General features: G+C 39.4%; 1 protein-coding gene across 5 annotated transcripts in view; it reads right to left on the minus strand.

Annotated features, from left to right (window-relative positions):
- The window catches only part of caskin1 (CASK interacting protein 1), a 121,563-nt gene that overhangs the window by 39,377 nt on the left and 63,101 nt on the right, over positions 1 to 19,085 (minus strand). For all 5 annotated transcript variants that reach the window (XM_072368648.1, XM_072368646.1, XM_072368650.1 and 2 more), the window contains exons 3-6: positions 8,531 to 8,628; positions 4,464 to 4,609; positions 2,150 to 2,245; positions 1,916 to 2,046 (exon numbers count right to left, since the gene is read on the minus strand). In XM_072368648.1, coding sequence (XP_072224749.1) covers positions 1,916 to 2,046; positions 2,150 to 2,245; positions 4,464 to 4,609; positions 8,531 to 8,628 — 471 coding nt within the window. The remainder of the gene's footprint in view (positions 1 to 1,915; positions 2,047 to 2,149; positions 2,246 to 4,463; positions 4,610 to 8,530; positions 8,629 to 19,085) is intronic.

The following is a 19,085-nucleotide window of genomic DNA, read 5'->3' on the forward strand; positions in this document are numbered from 1 at the left end:
GGTGTGAGCACCTTTGTAAAAGCAGATGTTTGCTGGTATGGAGCATTCAGGTGTGTGTTAACACAATGCCAAGGAGGAAAGACATCAGCAATGATCTTAGAGAAGCAACTGTTGTTGCTCATCAATCTGGGAAGGGTTTTAAGGACATTTCCAAACAATTTGGATTCCATCATTCTACGAAGAGAAAGATTATGACAGTTGCCAATATTCCCAAGAGTGGACATCCCTGCAAGATCACCCCAACGTCAGACCGGGCAATGCTCAGAGAAACTGGAAAAAAACCAAGAGCAATCTAACAAGCACAAACACCTCATACCAACTGTCCAGCACGGTGGTGGAGGATTGATGGTTTCAGCTTGTTCTGCAGACACAGGATGTGGACACCCATCAGTCAGTGAGTCCACCATGAACTCCTCTGTATACCAAAGTATTCTAGAGTCAAATGTGAGGCCATCTGTGTGACAGCTAAAGCTTGGCTGAAACTGGGTCAATGATCCCAAACACAGCAGCAGATCGACAGCAGAATGTGTGAAAAAGAAAAGAATCAAGGTGCCAATATTCCAATGGTCCCGCCAAAGTGTGTCACGGTCTTTTGGTGCATTGCTTTTTGTACAGTTTTCCCCCTTGTGTTATCTGTTGCGTTTACTGCCTTGTCACACCTGGTTTCCGTTGCTGATTGCCTCACCTGCCGCTCATTTTGTAATCACTCCCACAGTATATATTCTCCTGGTTTCCCTTTGCTCTCTGCCTGTTCATTGATGTCTTCCACCTCTTCAGTAGCTTTCTTTTACCAGTTCCCTGCTTATTCTGCCTCGGCAGCACTTTTGTTAAGTATAATTAAACCGTTGTTCGTCTACTACCGGTCTTTCTTTCCTTATCTGTACATCCTACATTGGTCCTCCACCTCCCACTTCATCATGTATCATGACAAAGTCTAGACATGAATGTGACTGAAATGCTGTGGTGGGACCTTAAGAGAGGTGTGTAGAAATAAATAACTGCAAACCTCAATCAACAGAAGCAATGCTGGAAAGAAGAGTGCAAAATTCTTCCACAACGATGAGAATGATGACGTCATACAGAAAATAGTTATACAAAGTTATTGCTGCTAAAGGTGGTTCTACAAACTGTGGAATCTTGGGGTGTACTTAGTTTTTCTTTTTTTCAGTAAATAATAACATTATGTAATATGTAATGTCTGGTTCATCTGAGGTTGGATTTTTCGAGACCTGGTCCGGATCAGACTTTATTTGGATTGTGTAGAATTGAAAGAGGGTGTACTTTCTTTTTCACTTGTCTGTTTGTAGTAAGAACTCATTTGTTGACAGGTAGTACTGCATACTGTCTGATAAAATGACAGAGAAAAGTTCATTCAGAAAGCGTCCAAACATATTTCATTTAGCTTTTTGTTGTGTGTGTCACCCGAGGACTGCTGGCCATGGCTAATGAGCACCATTTCTCAGTGTCACCGCTTGAGATGCACACTCTGCTCTATCGACTATGACAGGCTTTATTCTCCCACGATCTTCTTCTTTTTTCTCTCTATCTCCTTTAATTTCCCCACCCTTCTCTCAACGGTCCTCCGGCTCTCTCTCATGTTTTCTCTCATCTGTCACTGTCTTTCTCTTTTCCTACGTCTGCATAAACACACACAAAAGTGTGTGAGAGTGATGAGAGAAGGTGGACTTGGTGGTGTGACATCACCACGGCAACACTGCCATGACGGAGTTTTGCAAATATTTATATATATTTACATACACACACACGCATATATGCATATATATATATATACATATGGTTTTCTTGTTGTGTTGCACTTCAGTTTAAACCCACTGGTTCATTAGACATGGTATGTGTGTGGATGTGAGTGTGAGTGTAATATGAAAAGATGAGGAATGAGGAAGCATGTGCATACCTGATTATGTCTATGTGTCCATTCTTGGCAGCCAGGTGGAGCGGAGATGTTCCATTAGGGTCTGTGGTGTCTCCCTTTTTAGGTTCCAGCAAAGCAGCACACATATTACTGGACAGCAATAGCTGGACCACCTACAGTCACACATGTACAAAGATAATATTTGATCCTCCTGGTTTATTATTGTTATTTGAAGACTTCTGAATAATAATTTTTTTTTTTTTTAAAAGTTCTTACCCCAACTCTGCCAAACTCACAGGCCAGGTCCAGAGGTGTTTTCCCTGCATTATCTACGATACATGGGTTGGACTGGTGCTGCAGCAGCATCTCAGACTGAAATAAAAAACACAAAGACAACACACACACACATTAACTCTTTCACTGTATTTGTCCAAACAAAAAAAAAAGCACATTATGTTAATCACACTGAGTGGGCTGAAAGGGAGCTGTGTACCTACTTAGGTTACGTGTTCTGTGCACATTTTACAAATAGTTGTATGTTACCTGAGTATCTTTAGCTGAATTCAAAGTGAGCGACAACAGCTTAACCCTCAGACCAGTACTGTGGCATCAAATAAAAGGAAAAGATTGATTAAAGTGGGATGGTTCATATTCCCCACCACAGGAATGGGTCCATTGTGCTTTCCGCTTCTAAATGCACCACAAAAAAAGAATAAACTGGAAGAACAAACTGCATTATAGTGTTTTTGTGTCTGTTGCCTCACATAAATCTGTCTCGCCATCATGGCTTTCCCTTTCCTCACTGGATTATAAATAATTTATTTTCAAGCTGTGATCTATTTCAGCTTTTGTAATTTTCTATTTATTTGTCCTTCCACACTGCGAGCAGCTGCGGATTGAATCCAAGCTTCAGCCCCAGTTTGTTAGCCTGCATTAAACACGATTTCTTAATCAAGTAGAAGCAATGAGTCTCTGGACGTACAGCCTGTGAACACTCGGCTTTGCTCTTCTCTCCTCTAGGGTATTTTAGCTGCTGTACTGAGTCTGCTATATTTAATTGTTTTTGCTTTGGCAAGCCTGCTGCAGGACTGCAGTGTTTCCCCCAGATTTTTACTCTTAATTGGGTAAGCTTAAAAAAAAAAGCTCATTAAGCGTCAAAAGACTTCAACAGCAAAGGTGTGATTGTGGCTCTAATTGGGCAGAATAAGTGGGAACACCTGTCTGAACTGTCCTAGTTATATCGAGGTTTTAATAATGCTACAATGCTAGCTAAAAAAAATGGTGACATGTATAGCTTATTGGAAGTTCAAGTTCAGATAGAACAACTCTGAACAGTTCACTTTGACTATACAACTACTGTAGCAGCAGAAACAAACTGAGACAACAACATTGCTATTTCAGAAAGTTATTGTGGCTAGCAAGCTCGCAAACACACAGAATAGCTATCGGTTTGAAGCTGACTGACAGCAGGTGAGCAAAGCTAGCAGCTGCTCAAAATAGGGATGGGAGAAGAACATATTTTCAATGTATAAAGCAGCTCACATCTCGTAAACTAATCGTGGTTCCAGTAAACATTTGTTTGCAGATTTCTTTTGCACTGGTTCATTTTAGCCTCAAATGGTTGTTTTCCACAACCACATAACATGCAGCGCTCACTCAAACTGCTAAAGTGTATGAGGTTGGAGTCATTTTAGATGGCGAAAATTCAGTATTCTTTCCTCCCCGTTTTGGGTAGCTGCTGGCTCACCCATCACATATGACATATCACGACATACATACGTATACATCATGAAATATCAAAATATAAGAGAAGAAGTAGTGGGACAATAGCGAAAATGAAAGACAAATAAGATGTTATAGTACAAGGCCATGAAAGCCATTGCCATCGTTTCCAGTGAACGCTCAGAATCAGAAGAATCAGAATCAGTTACACATTGCTCAAAACAACAATAGGCACATGTAAAATAGAGTGAGACGCACAAAAACTCTTTTTGGTCGTGAACATACAGATGTACAGAGAATGGAGCTTTTAAAAATCTTCATTTTGGAAGGCATTTTTAAAAAAATCTCAGCTTTTATGACAAAAAACGCCATTTGCATGTGGATGAGAAATGCAAACAAAGACGAAAGTTGTTTGTTTTGCTAAGTATATGCGTTAGCGTGGACAGGGTGGGAGAGAAATCATACCGCTGACATCTGCAGGTAAGACACTGACAGAATATTCCAAATATTGCTTTAATATATCCATCTGTGTGATGAGCAGTTAATTAAGCACTCAGTTTATTTTACTTTTCTAACTTTATATTGTATCATTATAACAGGTGAGGTGAAAAGGATAAATAGATAAAATTAAAATCATAAAAGCTGTGAAGCAGATAACGAGAACAATGAGCACAGAGGCATTGTAATTATCTTTAGAAGTGAGAGGAGCAACAGAATAACTGATAAATCTATTAGTGCCTCTGATTTTGAATCACCTTTGACTTTTAAGAGATTCTTTGTTTTCTGAATCACGACAGTTATCATCTGCTATTTAGTACACCGAGTGATCAGCCTGAACTGTGTACACTGAGTCGCTGGTGTCACTCACCACGTCATAGTGGCCATGCTGTGCCGACAGGTGCAGAGGGATCTGTCCCTCATCAGATTGGCCATTGACAGACGAACCTGACTTCAGCAGCATCTTCATAGGCTCCGCCTTCCCCTGCCAGGCTGCATAGTGCAGCGGCCTCATACCTGTACCGCAGAGACACATACGAGCACAAAAGTGAGCACACAGGGCATCTGGATCAAACACTGTGTATCATGGCTAATAAGTATTAGTTTGTGACTAGGGTTAACATACAGTGTCTATCACCTCTCTAAAAATAAATGCATATTTTTAATTTTCGCCCTATTAAACTTGATTTTTTTATTACGCTTTCAAAAATGTAGCAACATAAAACATAAAAAAGAGTGTCAGCATGTCGGCAATAGCAAAAAAATACATGCACATGCCACAAAACTGTTTTCATATGTACATAGGTACACATACATACACCCATAAGCATATATGTCCACATAAACATCTTAGCAGACCTATATCAAACATATATACATACATGTGTACTAACACACCTGCTCATATATGTTTTCATGCATTTACATTTGCAGAACTTAATATAAAGAATAATAGCCTGGTGGCATTTGGGTATTTCCCATCAGTACATTGTACACATGCTTTACTTAGTTGGTGACATTTCCTTTGTAAATATACCATTTCTTCCAGTTTTTTTTTCCAAACATGCCTTCTTTGACCTTTAAAAATATGTCAGTTTCTCTAAAACATAAATATCATGAACCATTTCAAGCCACTGTTCTTGATTTGGAATATTTGTACTCAGCCGGTGTCTGATGATGGTTTTCTTGCTTGCTGCAATTAAGATCCTAGTCGAATTAAGGTCCTCATTCTTCACAACATTAGTGACGTTACTGAGATACATCACAGGGCAGGTATTTGGGATTTCATATCCCAAAAGGTTTTTCATAATGTCCTTTACATTTGCCCTGTACAGTTTTATCTTGGTAAAGTTCCAGAAGAAATGCGAGTGATCGGCCTTCAGACTCCCACACGGCCTCCAGCTGCAATGCTGAACAGCAAGTTGCCTGCTTTTTGGTCAAAGTTTTGGTGTTATGTAAAAAAATGAAAAATGTTTGCCATTTTTCCTTTAAATAAATTTGTAGATTTCCTCCTGCTTTCCACCAAAGCTTGGTAAAAAAAGCATAAACAATCCAGCACCTTTATGATCACTCTTATAACCTCACTAAAAGTTTTATCAGCTTCTAATTCTATCTCTTTTGTAAAGTAGTCTCTCAACTGGTGGTATCTAAAAAAAATCCTTACTATCAATATCATACTTTCCCTTCAAATCCTGAAAATCCATAAACTCGCCAGCCTCTGGTGCTGCACACATTGCTGTCATACCGTTTTGTGTCCACATTTTGAAAGTGGGGTCATATGCCCCAGGTTTAAACTTTGGGTCATGTACATACCATCTCTTTTTCTAATTTATATTTTCTTTACTATAAAATCCCACAATTCTAATGTAAATGCTACGATTGGATCCATGCCTGAACTCAGACCCCCTAACAAAAGTTTATCCTGCACCAAGGCCTGGGTCGGGTAGCCCTGTACATGCTATTCCATGTCCTTCCAACTTGATTCATAATCCGGTCTAAACCAACAAGCTACAGCCCTAAGCTGTGCTGCATAATATTATTCTCTAAAATTTGATAAAGCCACACCCGTCCTTTCTTTTAGGCAGCTGAAGTGTTGCATATTTCATGTTTGGTTTTTCTCCATTCCAAATCAATCTGGAGATCGTCTTATCCAATTTTATGAATTTCTCTTGAGGAACAGCCACAGGGAGGGATTGGAATAAATACAATATCTTGGGTAGGATATTCATTTTTATCGTTTGTATCCTGGCGCTGTAGCCCACCGCTACATATCCATCTTGATGCTTTCCTCTATTTTACTGTAGTTGACTTCAAACAAAGTGCTAAGCCTTTTGGTTAGAGTCACTCCCAAATACTTTATTGTTTTCATATTCCATTTCAATTGCTATTAGTCCTTTATTTGTTGTGAAGGAGAATAATTAATTGAAAAGATTTGTGCTTTTGCTGCATTCACTTCATACCCTGAATAATTTCTCAAAAAATAAGTAAAATAAGTAAATAATTTGTAGTCTGTATTCAAAAGTGAAATTGGTCGATAAATTCGTTTCCTGTGTTTGCCCTCCTTTGGTAAAAGGACCGTACTTCTACAGTGCTTTTCTAGTCGTGTTGACCACTCAAAGCGCTTTAACACTACATGCCACATTCACTCACACACACTGTGCTTTTATTCTACGCACGCATTCACCGATGGATGCATCAGTTGGCAACGTGGGGTTCGTTGTCTTGCCCAAGGACGTCGAACCACTGACCTTTTGATTGGCAGGTGACTTCTCTTCCTGAAGTCTTCCTGAAGACTATATATCATTCAGATGGAAAACCATCACTACCAGGGGTTTTATTATTTTTTGTCTGCTAATAGCAGCTTCTAGCTCCTTGGCTGTAATTTGTGGAGTGATAATGTCATTCTGTACCTTACCAATGGATGGCAGATCGAGTGAATCCAGAAAGTTTTTCATGGTAATTTCATCAGTCAATTGTTGTTGGGAGTAAATTCTTTTGTAATGCCCTCTTTTGTAATAATCTCTTCTGGTTTGTGTAATACTTGATTGGTTTGGGGGTCTCTTCTTTTATGAATTACGTTGGAGGTTCGTTATTTACGGAGGCGTCTTAACCAAAAATCTGGCTGCTTTTGGGCCTATTTCACAGTGAACCTGTTTAACAAATCTTACATTTTTTCCACATCACGTCTTAGGATCTCATCTATTTCCCTCTGAGTTTTTTTAATTTGTTGCAGTATAGAGTGGTCCTCCCTCTTTTTGTGTTCTTCCTCCAAGATTCTCAATTTTTCTACCATATTTTTGTGTGAGGTTAATCTTTCTTTCTTTTTTAGACGTTGCCAAGGCAATCAGTTTTCCACAAATTACTGCCTTCGTAGCATCCTACAATATTACAGGTTCTACTCCTCCATTGTAATTTTCTATGTATCTTTTTACCCCTAACCCTAACCCTAACGTAAAATATATTTACCTCCAGTTCAAATGTATTGTCAAACTTATTTTGTTATAATCTGATACCTCTGCACCCCAATTTTACATTCTGTGACCCTGTGTGTCTCATCAAGATGTAGTCAATCCGAGAATATACAGAATGATGGACAGAGTAGTGAGCGTAGTTCCTTTCCGAGGGATGAACTTCTCTCCAGATGTCAATTAGTCAAGTTTTCTTAATCAACGTTCTTTATTTTTCTTTGTGCTTGTTGTATCCAAATTAGGATTCATAATCACATTGAAATATTGTAAATTGAAAAACATTGAAATAAGAATACCTTCTGTTTCTGAGGCCATGACATCAAAAAGGTTTTTTAAAAAAACGTTTTGTGCTGTGTGAGGGAGCGTACACATTAATAATCGTGTTTTCTAACTTTCCTTTAACTAACAAATACATATTTTTCAGATAGGTGGGTTTCTTGTAAAAATATTACTTGTGGTTTATCTTTTTTTTTTTTTAGTTTGGCCAAAACCTTGCTCCGTTTAAGTGGTAACATTCATCCTGTTAAGTGACACCAACTTGACCTTATTATATGGCATTTGTATTGCCACTGTCTTACTTTACATTTAGAATCTTCCAGGCAACTCAAAACTGCACAGGCCTGAACATCTGGACAACTTGAGCTTAAAGTACAAAATAAAAAACACATGAAATACAAGAATTTGAACCTCAGATTATATATATTTCTCGCCACCCCAAAGTTCCTGTTGACAGGTGGAGGGGAAGTCCTCCCCCAAGAGCCCCCTCGCTAGTGGTGAAGCACGTCATTTCGCACATCCTAGCAGTCCAACATCATCTGAGAGCTTTAATTCAATAGTTCCATCAAGGTCATTAACATAAATCATCCTTAAAAACGTACATAGATATACAAAGTAACTCTCCTATCGCTCACTTTTCTCCGTTTTTTTTTTTTCAGTCTTGTTTTTCATCGTTTATGTGTTTGCTCCTCACCTTTCTGGTCTCTGATGTCAACAGCAGCCTGTGAGTCCAGCAGCAGAGAGATGAGCTCCAAATTCCCATTAAGGGCCGCATGGTGCAGTGGAGAAAACCTGTAACACACACACACACACACACACACACTGGTCATATTTCCAGCACATTACTTCACCAGGGTCATACCGTGTCAACTCAAAAAGAGGTTCGCATCACATCAGTTTATCTTTTTTTTTTTCATTTTTATTCCTTTGTTGGTGAAAGGTGAATCAAACAAGAGGGAAATTATAAATGTCAGAGCCATGGTGGAATTATCCATCAGTATTATAATTAACACCATACGTAACATTTCCATCTTAATTATCGTGTAAGATTAGAGGTTTAAAGAGGTTATGCTGTAAGTACTGTATATTCCTTTTAGTGATAATCATTTATGTGGTCCACCTGCTCACTTTATTTCATTAGGATTCCGGTCAGATACAGGCACTGAATGTAAAGATGAAACGTCTTGAGTGATTTTTTTTTCTTTGTCAAAGAAGTATTTAAAATATTCAGCTGGTATTTGTTTTGTTGCTGAGTGAAAAGCTTTTTGTGTGAATCTGCGTACAAATGTAATGAATAAAAATGAAAACAATATGAATAAAAAAAGGAGGGAACTGTCTAATTAGATGACTTCTTACAAATAAGTGGATAGAAAACATCAAAAATGCTCCTTTTGGTGTTCATTTTACAACACCTACTTTATGCTAATAAGTGCAGATTTCATTAGGCAATATGAAAGTTTGACTTTTAAACATTAAATTTCAGAAAACAAGTTAAACAAAAATGTATTGTTTCAATGTACATAGGCCCATCACAACCAACAATAAACCTTGTGCTCATAATCGTCTGCCTTTACCTGCATCAAATAGCCAGGAGAAACTAACATGATGCCAGAAAAGTGGCATCCATGAAGGTGATGGGCGTGTGTGCATGGCTCAAAGCACTGCAAACGTGCAAATTTTGACATTTTTATTTCAAAACTATCTTCCAAGGTCAGTTTCTCCCAGATATAACCATCTGTGGCCTTTAAGAGACCTACAAAAAGTCAAAAAGCAGGTTTTTTGTTTTAAACCACATGCCAATTTTCGCATTTAGTCCATTTTTATTGAAGTCTGTGTCTGATAAAAGGCTGTGCGGGGGTGTGGTGCTCAGCACCTCAGAGAAAGGGGGTTCCTGGTTGGAATCCCAGCTGGAGCCTTCGTGGGTTGTCTCCGGGTTCTCTGGACTCTCCCACTGTCCCTGTTAGGTTAACTGGTAATTCTAAGCTGACTTTAAGGGTGAGTGTGAGGGTGCATGGTTGTTTGTCTCTGTGTGGCCCTGTGACGGACTGGCAACCCGGCCAGGGTGTAAGAAACATGAAAGGAACTCAACAATAGTTGTTCTTTTTAAACCCCTACACTTGTTCAATAATTCATAAATTCCGTAAATTCTAAATTTGCCTCGAATAAAAGACTGTATTCTGACAAATAACCTCCACATGACTTATATTTGGGATTTCTCTATCGTAAAGATTAATTTTCACCAGAAAAACATAAGAAAATAAAAAAGGTAGGGAAATCAGGAGAAAAAAAAGGGTTGAATAGAAACAAGACGGCTGACCATAGATTAAAAAAAAAACACACACTTGCATATACACCCATAAACACTCATACGGGTCAGTAATAATAACAAGGCTTAGCATGACAAATGGGTTTGATAGTAGAGGATTAGGGATCAAACATGTAATGTGTATCTTTACAGCAGATCTGCCAAATAGAGCAGATGTGTGAGGGTGTGTGTCTCGTGTAGATGTGTGTGATACTGTAAGTCAGCTGTGATGGAGAAGGCAACACATAACCCGAGGACACATAACAACCTGAGCGGCTCATTTAACACACACTCTTGTTACAATTGGTTTTGTTTGAAGACATCACATATTCGTATTCTGTAGTTTTCCACTGAACAGGACATTATAGTTTAGAACTATAAGATAACATGACCGATTAGAACTGGCATGAAACTTCTCTATCTTGTCAGATTAGGTCTGTTGCATTAGATACACGCCCAAAACTACACACACACACATTGCTCGACAGATACAGCGGTTGGCCTGTCCACGTCGCTGGTAACTGGCCAGTCATGCTCGGCCGTGACTAAATCCAACCTCTGTAAGATAGATGTGAGGAAAATAAATATGAACTATGTCCAGAGATCAGGGCTCGTTCTGACGGAGGCCCTGCGAGAGCTCTGTCACGCCGAGCCCAGCGCTGCCATGCTTTACCTGTGACCTCAATAAATATATGGTCTGTGAACAGAAGATTTCTCCGGTTCGTTCCTGGGCTTCCAACATAAGAATGGGTCTATCAGTCTCCAGATCAGATCTGAAGCGACATGAAGTTATGTCTCGCTGCTCTTTCACAGAAAGCTGCACTGTTAAACGATGAATTTTTCAACTGTTATGGCAAAACTAGGTTCACCCTGTCCAATATCATCAGTGTTTGAAGAACACTGAAATAAAATCCACATCTTGTCCAGTTCTGATGAAGCAAATAGAGAGACTGACTGTCTTTTAAAAAAGTCCCAAAGTGTCTTCATATCACAGTATCGATGTGAGGTTGCTTATTTTGGATTCATATCCGTGGAGCTGTTACTGACTGACTTTGGAGATGTTTTATCAGGTGGAAAGTTGAATTTTTCTTCTTTCCAAAAAGAGTCAAAAGTGCAGTGAATGGAGCTGTTGTTGACATTTTCTTCAGTCTGATGTTTTGCACTGCAGGAATGATGACTGACATCCTCATGTGTGTTTGATGAGGACTGATGCATCACAGAAAACCTGACAACACTGACTGAGAACTTGACTGGAAGATGCCTTTATGCATCATAATCAAAGGTAAGAACAAAAAATCTGTACGGTTGTTTCGATTGGAGGACTTTTGTGTTGAATTAATACTGTTCTAGAAGATTCTACAGTTAGAGAGAGTAAGGATGGGATATACAGTATATAAAAACAAAACATCAACCAAAGGCTTTGTCTTTCCATGGAAGGATGGGTTGTGGCTCACCACTTCCTGTCAAACTCCATCGGAGAATCATAAGTCAATTAAAAAACCACTCTCAATGAAAGATTGCAAAGGCTGTGTAGGAAAAAGACAGCATACCATGCACAATCTGTACATTTGTGTCTGCCTCCTCAACGCAATCTCATGACATAACATTAAATATGTGTGTTGGTCTGTGTAAAAATACTTTGCAATATGACAATAAAGGGCTCAAAAAGTGGGCAACGCCCACATTTTGTTTGGACAGTTCTCTGCAGTGATAAAGCTGTGCTTTTGATGACTTGCTGGTTCAGATCCCGTACTTCCCAACCCCTTCCTCAGGCTTCTCTGCTCCCTCAGTTACATACTTTTCTACTTTTTACGTTTTACTTCGCTCCCACCCCCTAACGGTTATGGTTAAGAGTTCACAGTATATGCTTTGGGTGAGAAATATACATATTGTCATGGACTATGAAGTTTTGTAATCGCCGGTTGCGGTTTAGATCACTTGACACGATGCTAACCAGCACAAAAAAGGTGCCTAAAATAACACTGTTGTCTCTCAATTTTGAAGTCTGGATTGTAAAACTACTACATATTGAATGCAGTGAATAAACATTCATATTTGACCATTTCTGGTGAGGCAATTTCTGCTTATTTCGCTGTATGACATTCCCCACTGACCCGATTCTCTTTGTTTAAACTTAAAGTTTCTTTCTTCTGCAGAGGTCTCTGAGAGTGGATCCTTTTGTTAATTTTTTTCCATTCTAGAGTATTCGTTCTGTTTGTGATTCCGTTTTCTTTTTCTGAAGCTCTCTGATGACAGTCTTTTGTATTATATTTTCACTAAAATTAAACTCTTTTTCCTGTTGCTGTTACACCATTTGTGGTGCAGATAGCGTTTTTATATGGCAGTCAGGCATGTGCATGCACATAAAACGTCACAATGACCGAGGTTTCCGTATCCACAGTTTGATTAATCTGCCGAAAAGAACGTGCATTTCTGCCTGTGTATGTACACACAGATTTAGTCATGAAACTACATGGTTTTCTGTATTTGCCCCCTGGTCTCAGCCAGCTTAATGGGCCTTTCACAATTTTCCATATTATTGAGCTTGAATTTTAACAGGGAAGTACCCAACGTATAAAGAAAAGGAAGGTTGAGATATGGGCAAAGACTACAGCAGGCCCACATGAACAAAAAATAAGATGAAGTAAAGTAGTATCAAAAAATGTACATGATTATATACGTGCTAACAACCAGCTACAACTCGCACATCTCAATGTAAGGTGAAAATTGAAAAAGTAACAAAACAAACTACTTTGTATCTTAATGGATTCTACAGTATTTCATTTCAAATTTGCGTGACTGCATCGGAGTTGCACTTTTTCATTTGATATTACAGTTGAGTAAATATGAAAATAAAGCAGAATTCAAAGTTAAACATTCGCTCTGAGTGTGACCTTCTGGCGAATGTAAGAGCGTTGCACAAATTTTGGACCTTGGCTTTCCTCGATCCCAGTGATACATCATAACACTCAGAACTCTCCAAATCATGTTTTAACTGGTTTAAATCATGTTTTATTCTGTTTGTAATAGTCTAGTCTTTAGTCATCTTATAGTAACTCCCATACTTTGTCTTTGTTATTTTTTCTTGCGTCTGTTAGTCTTGTTTAGTTTCTAGTTTCAGAGCAACTCTGAGAGAGGAAAAGATCAAATCTCATATCTTAGCTAACAAGATTAGGATGATCCAACGCTAGGAATGCTCTTACGTACAACATTATAAGCCTTGATTGAACGGGACAGTTTTGCCTATTTCTCTAACCAACACAAACATTTAATTTTGTGGTTAATTTCTTTGATACTTACGAACACCGGTGTTCAGAAAGAGCTCTAATTGTATGTGTGATCATGATGCTTATGGAAGGTTGGGACAGAGTCAAATCGTCGCTACGGCACAGTTCAATTTTCCAGGTTGCGAACAGTGTTGCCAACTCCTCTGCAAGTAGCTACTAGCTGTCCTAAAAGTCTAAACGTCACCCAGCTCCTGGTGCAGTCCATGGTCATCTCCCATCTTAACTACTGCAATGCTCTCCTAACTGGTCTCCCAGCCTGTGCTGTGAAACCTCTGCAGATGGTCCAGAACGCGGCGCGTCTGGTCTTCGGTCAGCCTAAAAGAACACGTCACCCCTCTGTTCATTGAACTCCACTGGCTACCCTTAGCCACCTGCATCAAATTCAAGGCACTGATGTTAGCCTACAAAGCACTAAATGGAACGGCTCCCATCTACTTGAATGCTCTTGCAAAGGCTTATGTCACAACTGGGTCCCTCCGGTTGACAAAGGATTGTCGTCTAGCAGCTCCTACACCACGCCTAAGACAATCCAAACTCTTTTCAGGTGTGGTTCCACGATGATGGAATGACCTACCGAGCACTACTAGAACAGGGCCGTCCCTGTCTATCTTCAAGAAACTGTTGAAGACCCAGCTCTTCAGAGAGCATCTCCTATCCTGCACTTACCCTGTACGTCCCTACCTCTTTCTCTTTCTGTACTTCCCCCTATGCCTGCACTCTGTCTCTACACTGTCACCCCTGTCACCTCTGACCGTCTGACTAGTGATTTTCTTCTATGTAGCTCATTGTTAGCTTTGTTGTTAGCTGTAATGTTATATCCTCATTTGTAAATCGCTTTGGATAAAGTGAAAGTGGAAAGCTAAATGCATAAACATAAACGTAGCTAAATGATGCTGTCACCTAATTTTCATAATTCACCATGTGCAGGTAATTGTAATGGATGCTGCAGGAGAGAGGAATAATATTGTGGGAGAGACAAAAAGTGAGTAAAAAAAAACACCCCAAATACTTACCATTGCCATTTTTCACAGAACTTTTATCAATATGATCTTTTTCAAATTTCCAACTTTTTTTGTTTTTTTTTGCAGATCTTATAAATACATCACAGTTAAGTGTGGTCATCCTTTTATATCTAGTTTAAATTCTTGTGTGTGTCCTCTAAACTGCTTTATAAAGCACTGAGTTACAGTTTGCTTGAAAAAGTGCAATATAAAGAAAGATTGGCTGACTGATTGATTGACAGACACAATTCCTGCACATTCTAATCAGTCTGCAGCACATCTTTTCTCCTCCTGCCTGAGCAGTTTTTCATCTTAGGAGCTCTTAAAAGGTTCAAGATGCTTTGCAAGGATCTATTCTTGAATTTGAATAATTCTAAGATTTTTTTATGAATACTGCCACTGCATTTGAGTGTAAAATGTGTAATGAGGGAAAACTCAGCACTCCATCAAGTAAGGGCTTTGAAAGCAGCATTTGAACGATATACAGATCTTCACAATAAAGGTTTAGTTCAAAGCACTTAAAAGCTCCTTCGTGACTGTAAAAGGTGACACTGATAAATCACAACAACAGGATTCGGAAAACTTCAAATGTAAAAGTGCTGTGCTGGAAATTCACCGTCTTTCAGATTTGTTCTGCCAGATGGATGGTGAAGCATCCAGGAAAAACTGTTGGAGTCAACACCAAGCTTAGCTGGACTGTGATTACAGCTCTGAATAAACACTGCCACTTCTGCATCTTTCTCAGGGATTCTTGTTACCAAGCTTTTCCTTCCAGGGTTAAACGGGGATACCATTACACAATGCTGCAGCAGGCTCAGTGAAACAGCCATCCGTGTGTGTGTGGGTGTGTAGACCTAAAGAGTGTGTCAGTGAGGTGCATTTATGGGTGGAAGTGAAGGGAAGCCCTTGCTTGATCTATTTATCTATCAATCTTACCAACATTATTTATGTAATGTGCTAAAGTTAAATGTGATCTTTTACAAATACATAGCAACATCTATCTATCTATCTATCTATCTATCTATCTATCTATCTATCTATCTATCTATCTATCTATCTATCTATCTATCTATCTATCTATCTATCTATCTATCTATCTCGTTAGATCTCCCTCCTGGCATATCGGACATCTCCTGAACACCATTTCATCCTATTTCTTTTCCTGTCCTTCCTGCAAAGTGTCCTCCTTTCCTCACATATTCTACATTCTTTATAAATCCACCAGCGTTCCCATCTGCCGCTCCCCATTCCTTAATTCTTGAGATCAATTCATAGTCTAGGATTAAGTTGCAACTCAAGCTCTGTCCCATCAGAGCAAAACAGGTTTATTTGAAATTAAAAGTTCAGTATTTGTTATTTTGTTATACAGTTATTCATCATTTCCAAACATGGCCTTCCAAGTTTGCCTTAACCACCACAAAAAATGACAACTTTATTCTCTGTATATGTGTGCAAAGACTTTAGCCATGACAGAAAAACTTCTCCATTCCATCTTCCATCTCATACTTATTATGGATTGTATTTATGGGTATAAACATATGACTTATATGGTTGTTTCAGTTGGAGGATTTGTTGTTTCACTCAGGACTCGCTAAAGCTGTAGGCTGTTAAGGAGGGGAAGAATTTCCCTTTAAAGTCGAATTGATATGGTGGTCGTATGGCAGGAGATTTAACCAGTCCTACCAGATGCTCCAGTGTCTGGTTTGGGCTCTACATAAATTCTTTTGTACTTAAAGACCACAACGTGATGCTTATATGGTGATAATTAGATGCAAGAAGACATCAAACGAGCAGTCGACAGCATGGCTGAGCTTTTCCACCGTGAAACTGAAGTCTACATGTCTACAAAATCAATGTCTACAAGACATTGATTTTGAGAGCTCCAACCCCCCCTCCTCCGAAAAAAACTCCCATCAATGTGGAACAAATATTATCATTTATTAGCATTTAGCAACTCATATTATAGCTTTGCTAAAATGTTTTAGTCATGTGAATGATAAGTTATCTTTGTAAACTCATTTTACTTCTAAGAGTTTAAACTGCTGTTTAGTGGCTGAGTCCCTGTGTATTTCTTTATTGTGCGTCTCTGCACTAAACTGCACACTTTAGGCTCAGCTCCACGCCTTGCGTGCGCACTGTTCAACCCTACGTGCTCTCCCTGAAGCTCCTCGGGGTGTCTTTCTCTCTGTGACACACACACAGAGGCATTTTACCCCATGACACGTGTCCTATTGTTAGAAGCTGTAACTTTCTGAAATCTTGCTGTCAGGCTTCCGGTAAAGACTCAGTCTCACAGAAAAAAAACATGGACAATGCAGCAGCAAGGCTCACAGAGCAAAATGTAGAAGTTAGACAAAAAAGGGCCAGATTTACAAAGTTGGGCAAATAAGCGTGAAGTCACAATCGAAAGCAGTGCTGGTGGGAAAGGCCAGTTCTGCAGGTGACCTACCAACAGCACAAAATTATGAATATAGGACCTGCTAGTTCATTTCAGTTAAGGTCACTGCAACCCACTAAGAGCAGCGCGAATTAGCAGCACAGGTCATTTGTTCACGACTGCAGCTTGTTTCTTGTCAAATGACAAGAAGGTGACCATTCTTTCCACTTGTTAAGATATTGAAAATGTTTTCGTTTAGCCGTTTGGCGCTTACTGCCTTTCATATATCAAAACCATAGCTGGCTTACAAAATGAATCTGAAAGGGCACTGCGGCCGAACATGTACAGCCCTACGATTTGTGTGACTGAGCGTGCCAGCTTTACATGCGCATCTCCATTAAGGAAAAAAACTAAAATAGTATAAAATAAATTGGAATAAAACAGTATGGATGGTACTGAGTCCCAATCAGTTTGCACAAAACCATATACCCAGCCTTAATTGCTGTAATGAAACAGTAAGAGAAACATTTGAAACTTGCATTAAAGCCAGTCATCGCGGCGCTCCCCATCCCTCAGGTTTAGTAAAAAGCTGCTATTCCGAAAAAATTAAGGCATTGTGAACATTTGGGAATGCCCCCCCCCCCCCCCCCCCCCCTCGGGACCGGGTGCAACACAGGTGAAAACGGTGACTGTGAAATCCTAGTTACAGAAGCCACACAAACATGAAAAGCCTCCAAGACAAATAAATGAAGGGTTGCAAAGTTTTCAATTAGCTGGTATTTGGTTAATCGAGTGATGTATTTTTAAACAGCATAAACTGCTCAGAAATTGCCACACAGCTTTGTAACTGATGTGTATCCCTACCCTGCTGAGCCATTACTTTAAAGGACAAGTCGCTAACTAACTACCAGTATGACAAGGCGCAGTGCAACCCATTTATCAAAGCACCACATCATTTGCTCCTGAATCCACAACTTCTATTTCAGACACCAAACTCACTCCCTCGTCTCTGCTTTTCAGCTCCCCGAACCGGCTGTCTCTGTTTATTTATCACTGCTTTGCTTCTGATCCTCTCAGAGTTTGCCTTTCCCCTCCACTCCCTTCTGTTTCTGGGTTTTTTTGTAAACTATATTCATATTTATCTCCAACTAGCTCAAGCAACTCCTCCCCAGTGTTTAGCACACATCCATTTTTGCAGCAAGCTTTACACTGGTCCTCCTCACCTGTCAGATACACACACGCACACGCACACACACACACACACACACACATATATGGTTTGACCTATTTGCAGTGATGAGAGATTTCTAAAGCCTACTAGTCTTTCTAAAACCCACACAGCTCCAACAATCACACTCTGTAAGAGGAAATAGGAAGAAAGGAGAAGGACAGCTGTTCTCCCTCTTTCTCCTATTGGCTGGCTGTCCAGCTCTTCGTTCATACATTACATCTGTCTTTTGTCTCTGTTAGTTGCTGTGTTACCAGCATCTGTCACTAGATTTGAACAATGTGCATTCTTTTCAGTTTTATCTGGCCCTAAACCAAAACACTGTCCTTAAGCCAGAGGTAAAGAGAATAACAGATATGAACAGCAACCCCATTTTAACATTAGAACAAATGAATCTACGCAGAGTCAAAACAAGAAGTCCACATCAGATGTAAAAGATCAAAGCTGCACCCAATATAAACGGCAGATGCCCCGCTCAGATCAGGCAGTAAAAGCAACCCATGTGTACAGCTGTTGCTTACAAGGGATACCCAAAAAATGTGCTCCACACACCATTTTCATGCCACGATCTGATCTTCACTGTGCATCACATCTCTGAGGGCCCTCATGTTTGGTAGCACACAGCATCTGATGAACTCTATTCTATGTTTGTTTGCTTTTTTGTCTCTTTTAAAGCCTGCTTGACTTTGACTGATGGTAAGTTCTTTCTTTCTAATTAAACTCTGAGAAAGAGTGAATTATCTGAAACACCCTGAAACATAAACAAATCCACCTCTGCAGGTTGGAAAGATTACACAAACACAGGCTCAAACTTTAATCTCAAATATTTTCAACATAAACAAGTCATTTATCTTGGATAAGTTTTGATATAAAGATGATTAAGATAAAGATAAAGATGATCTTTCCAGCAGTCACTGAAATGAACCAAACTAGAGTTTTATAGATCCACATAAGTTAGCCCACATGTTTCTTTTCCCAGAAGGAAAACTTTCAAATTTTAGTGCAGGTTTGACTTTCATTTCTCTTGTTTTCATGCATTCGACAGTAAAAT

The sequence above is a fragment of the Leuresthes tenuis genome, unplaced genomic scaffold, assembly GCF_036924035.1.
Source record: "Leuresthes tenuis unplaced genomic scaffold, fLeuTen1.0.hap1 SCAF_17, whole genome shotgun sequence".
NCBI lineage: Eukaryota > Metazoa > Chordata > Actinopteri > Atheriniformes > Atherinopsidae > Leuresthes > Leuresthes tenuis.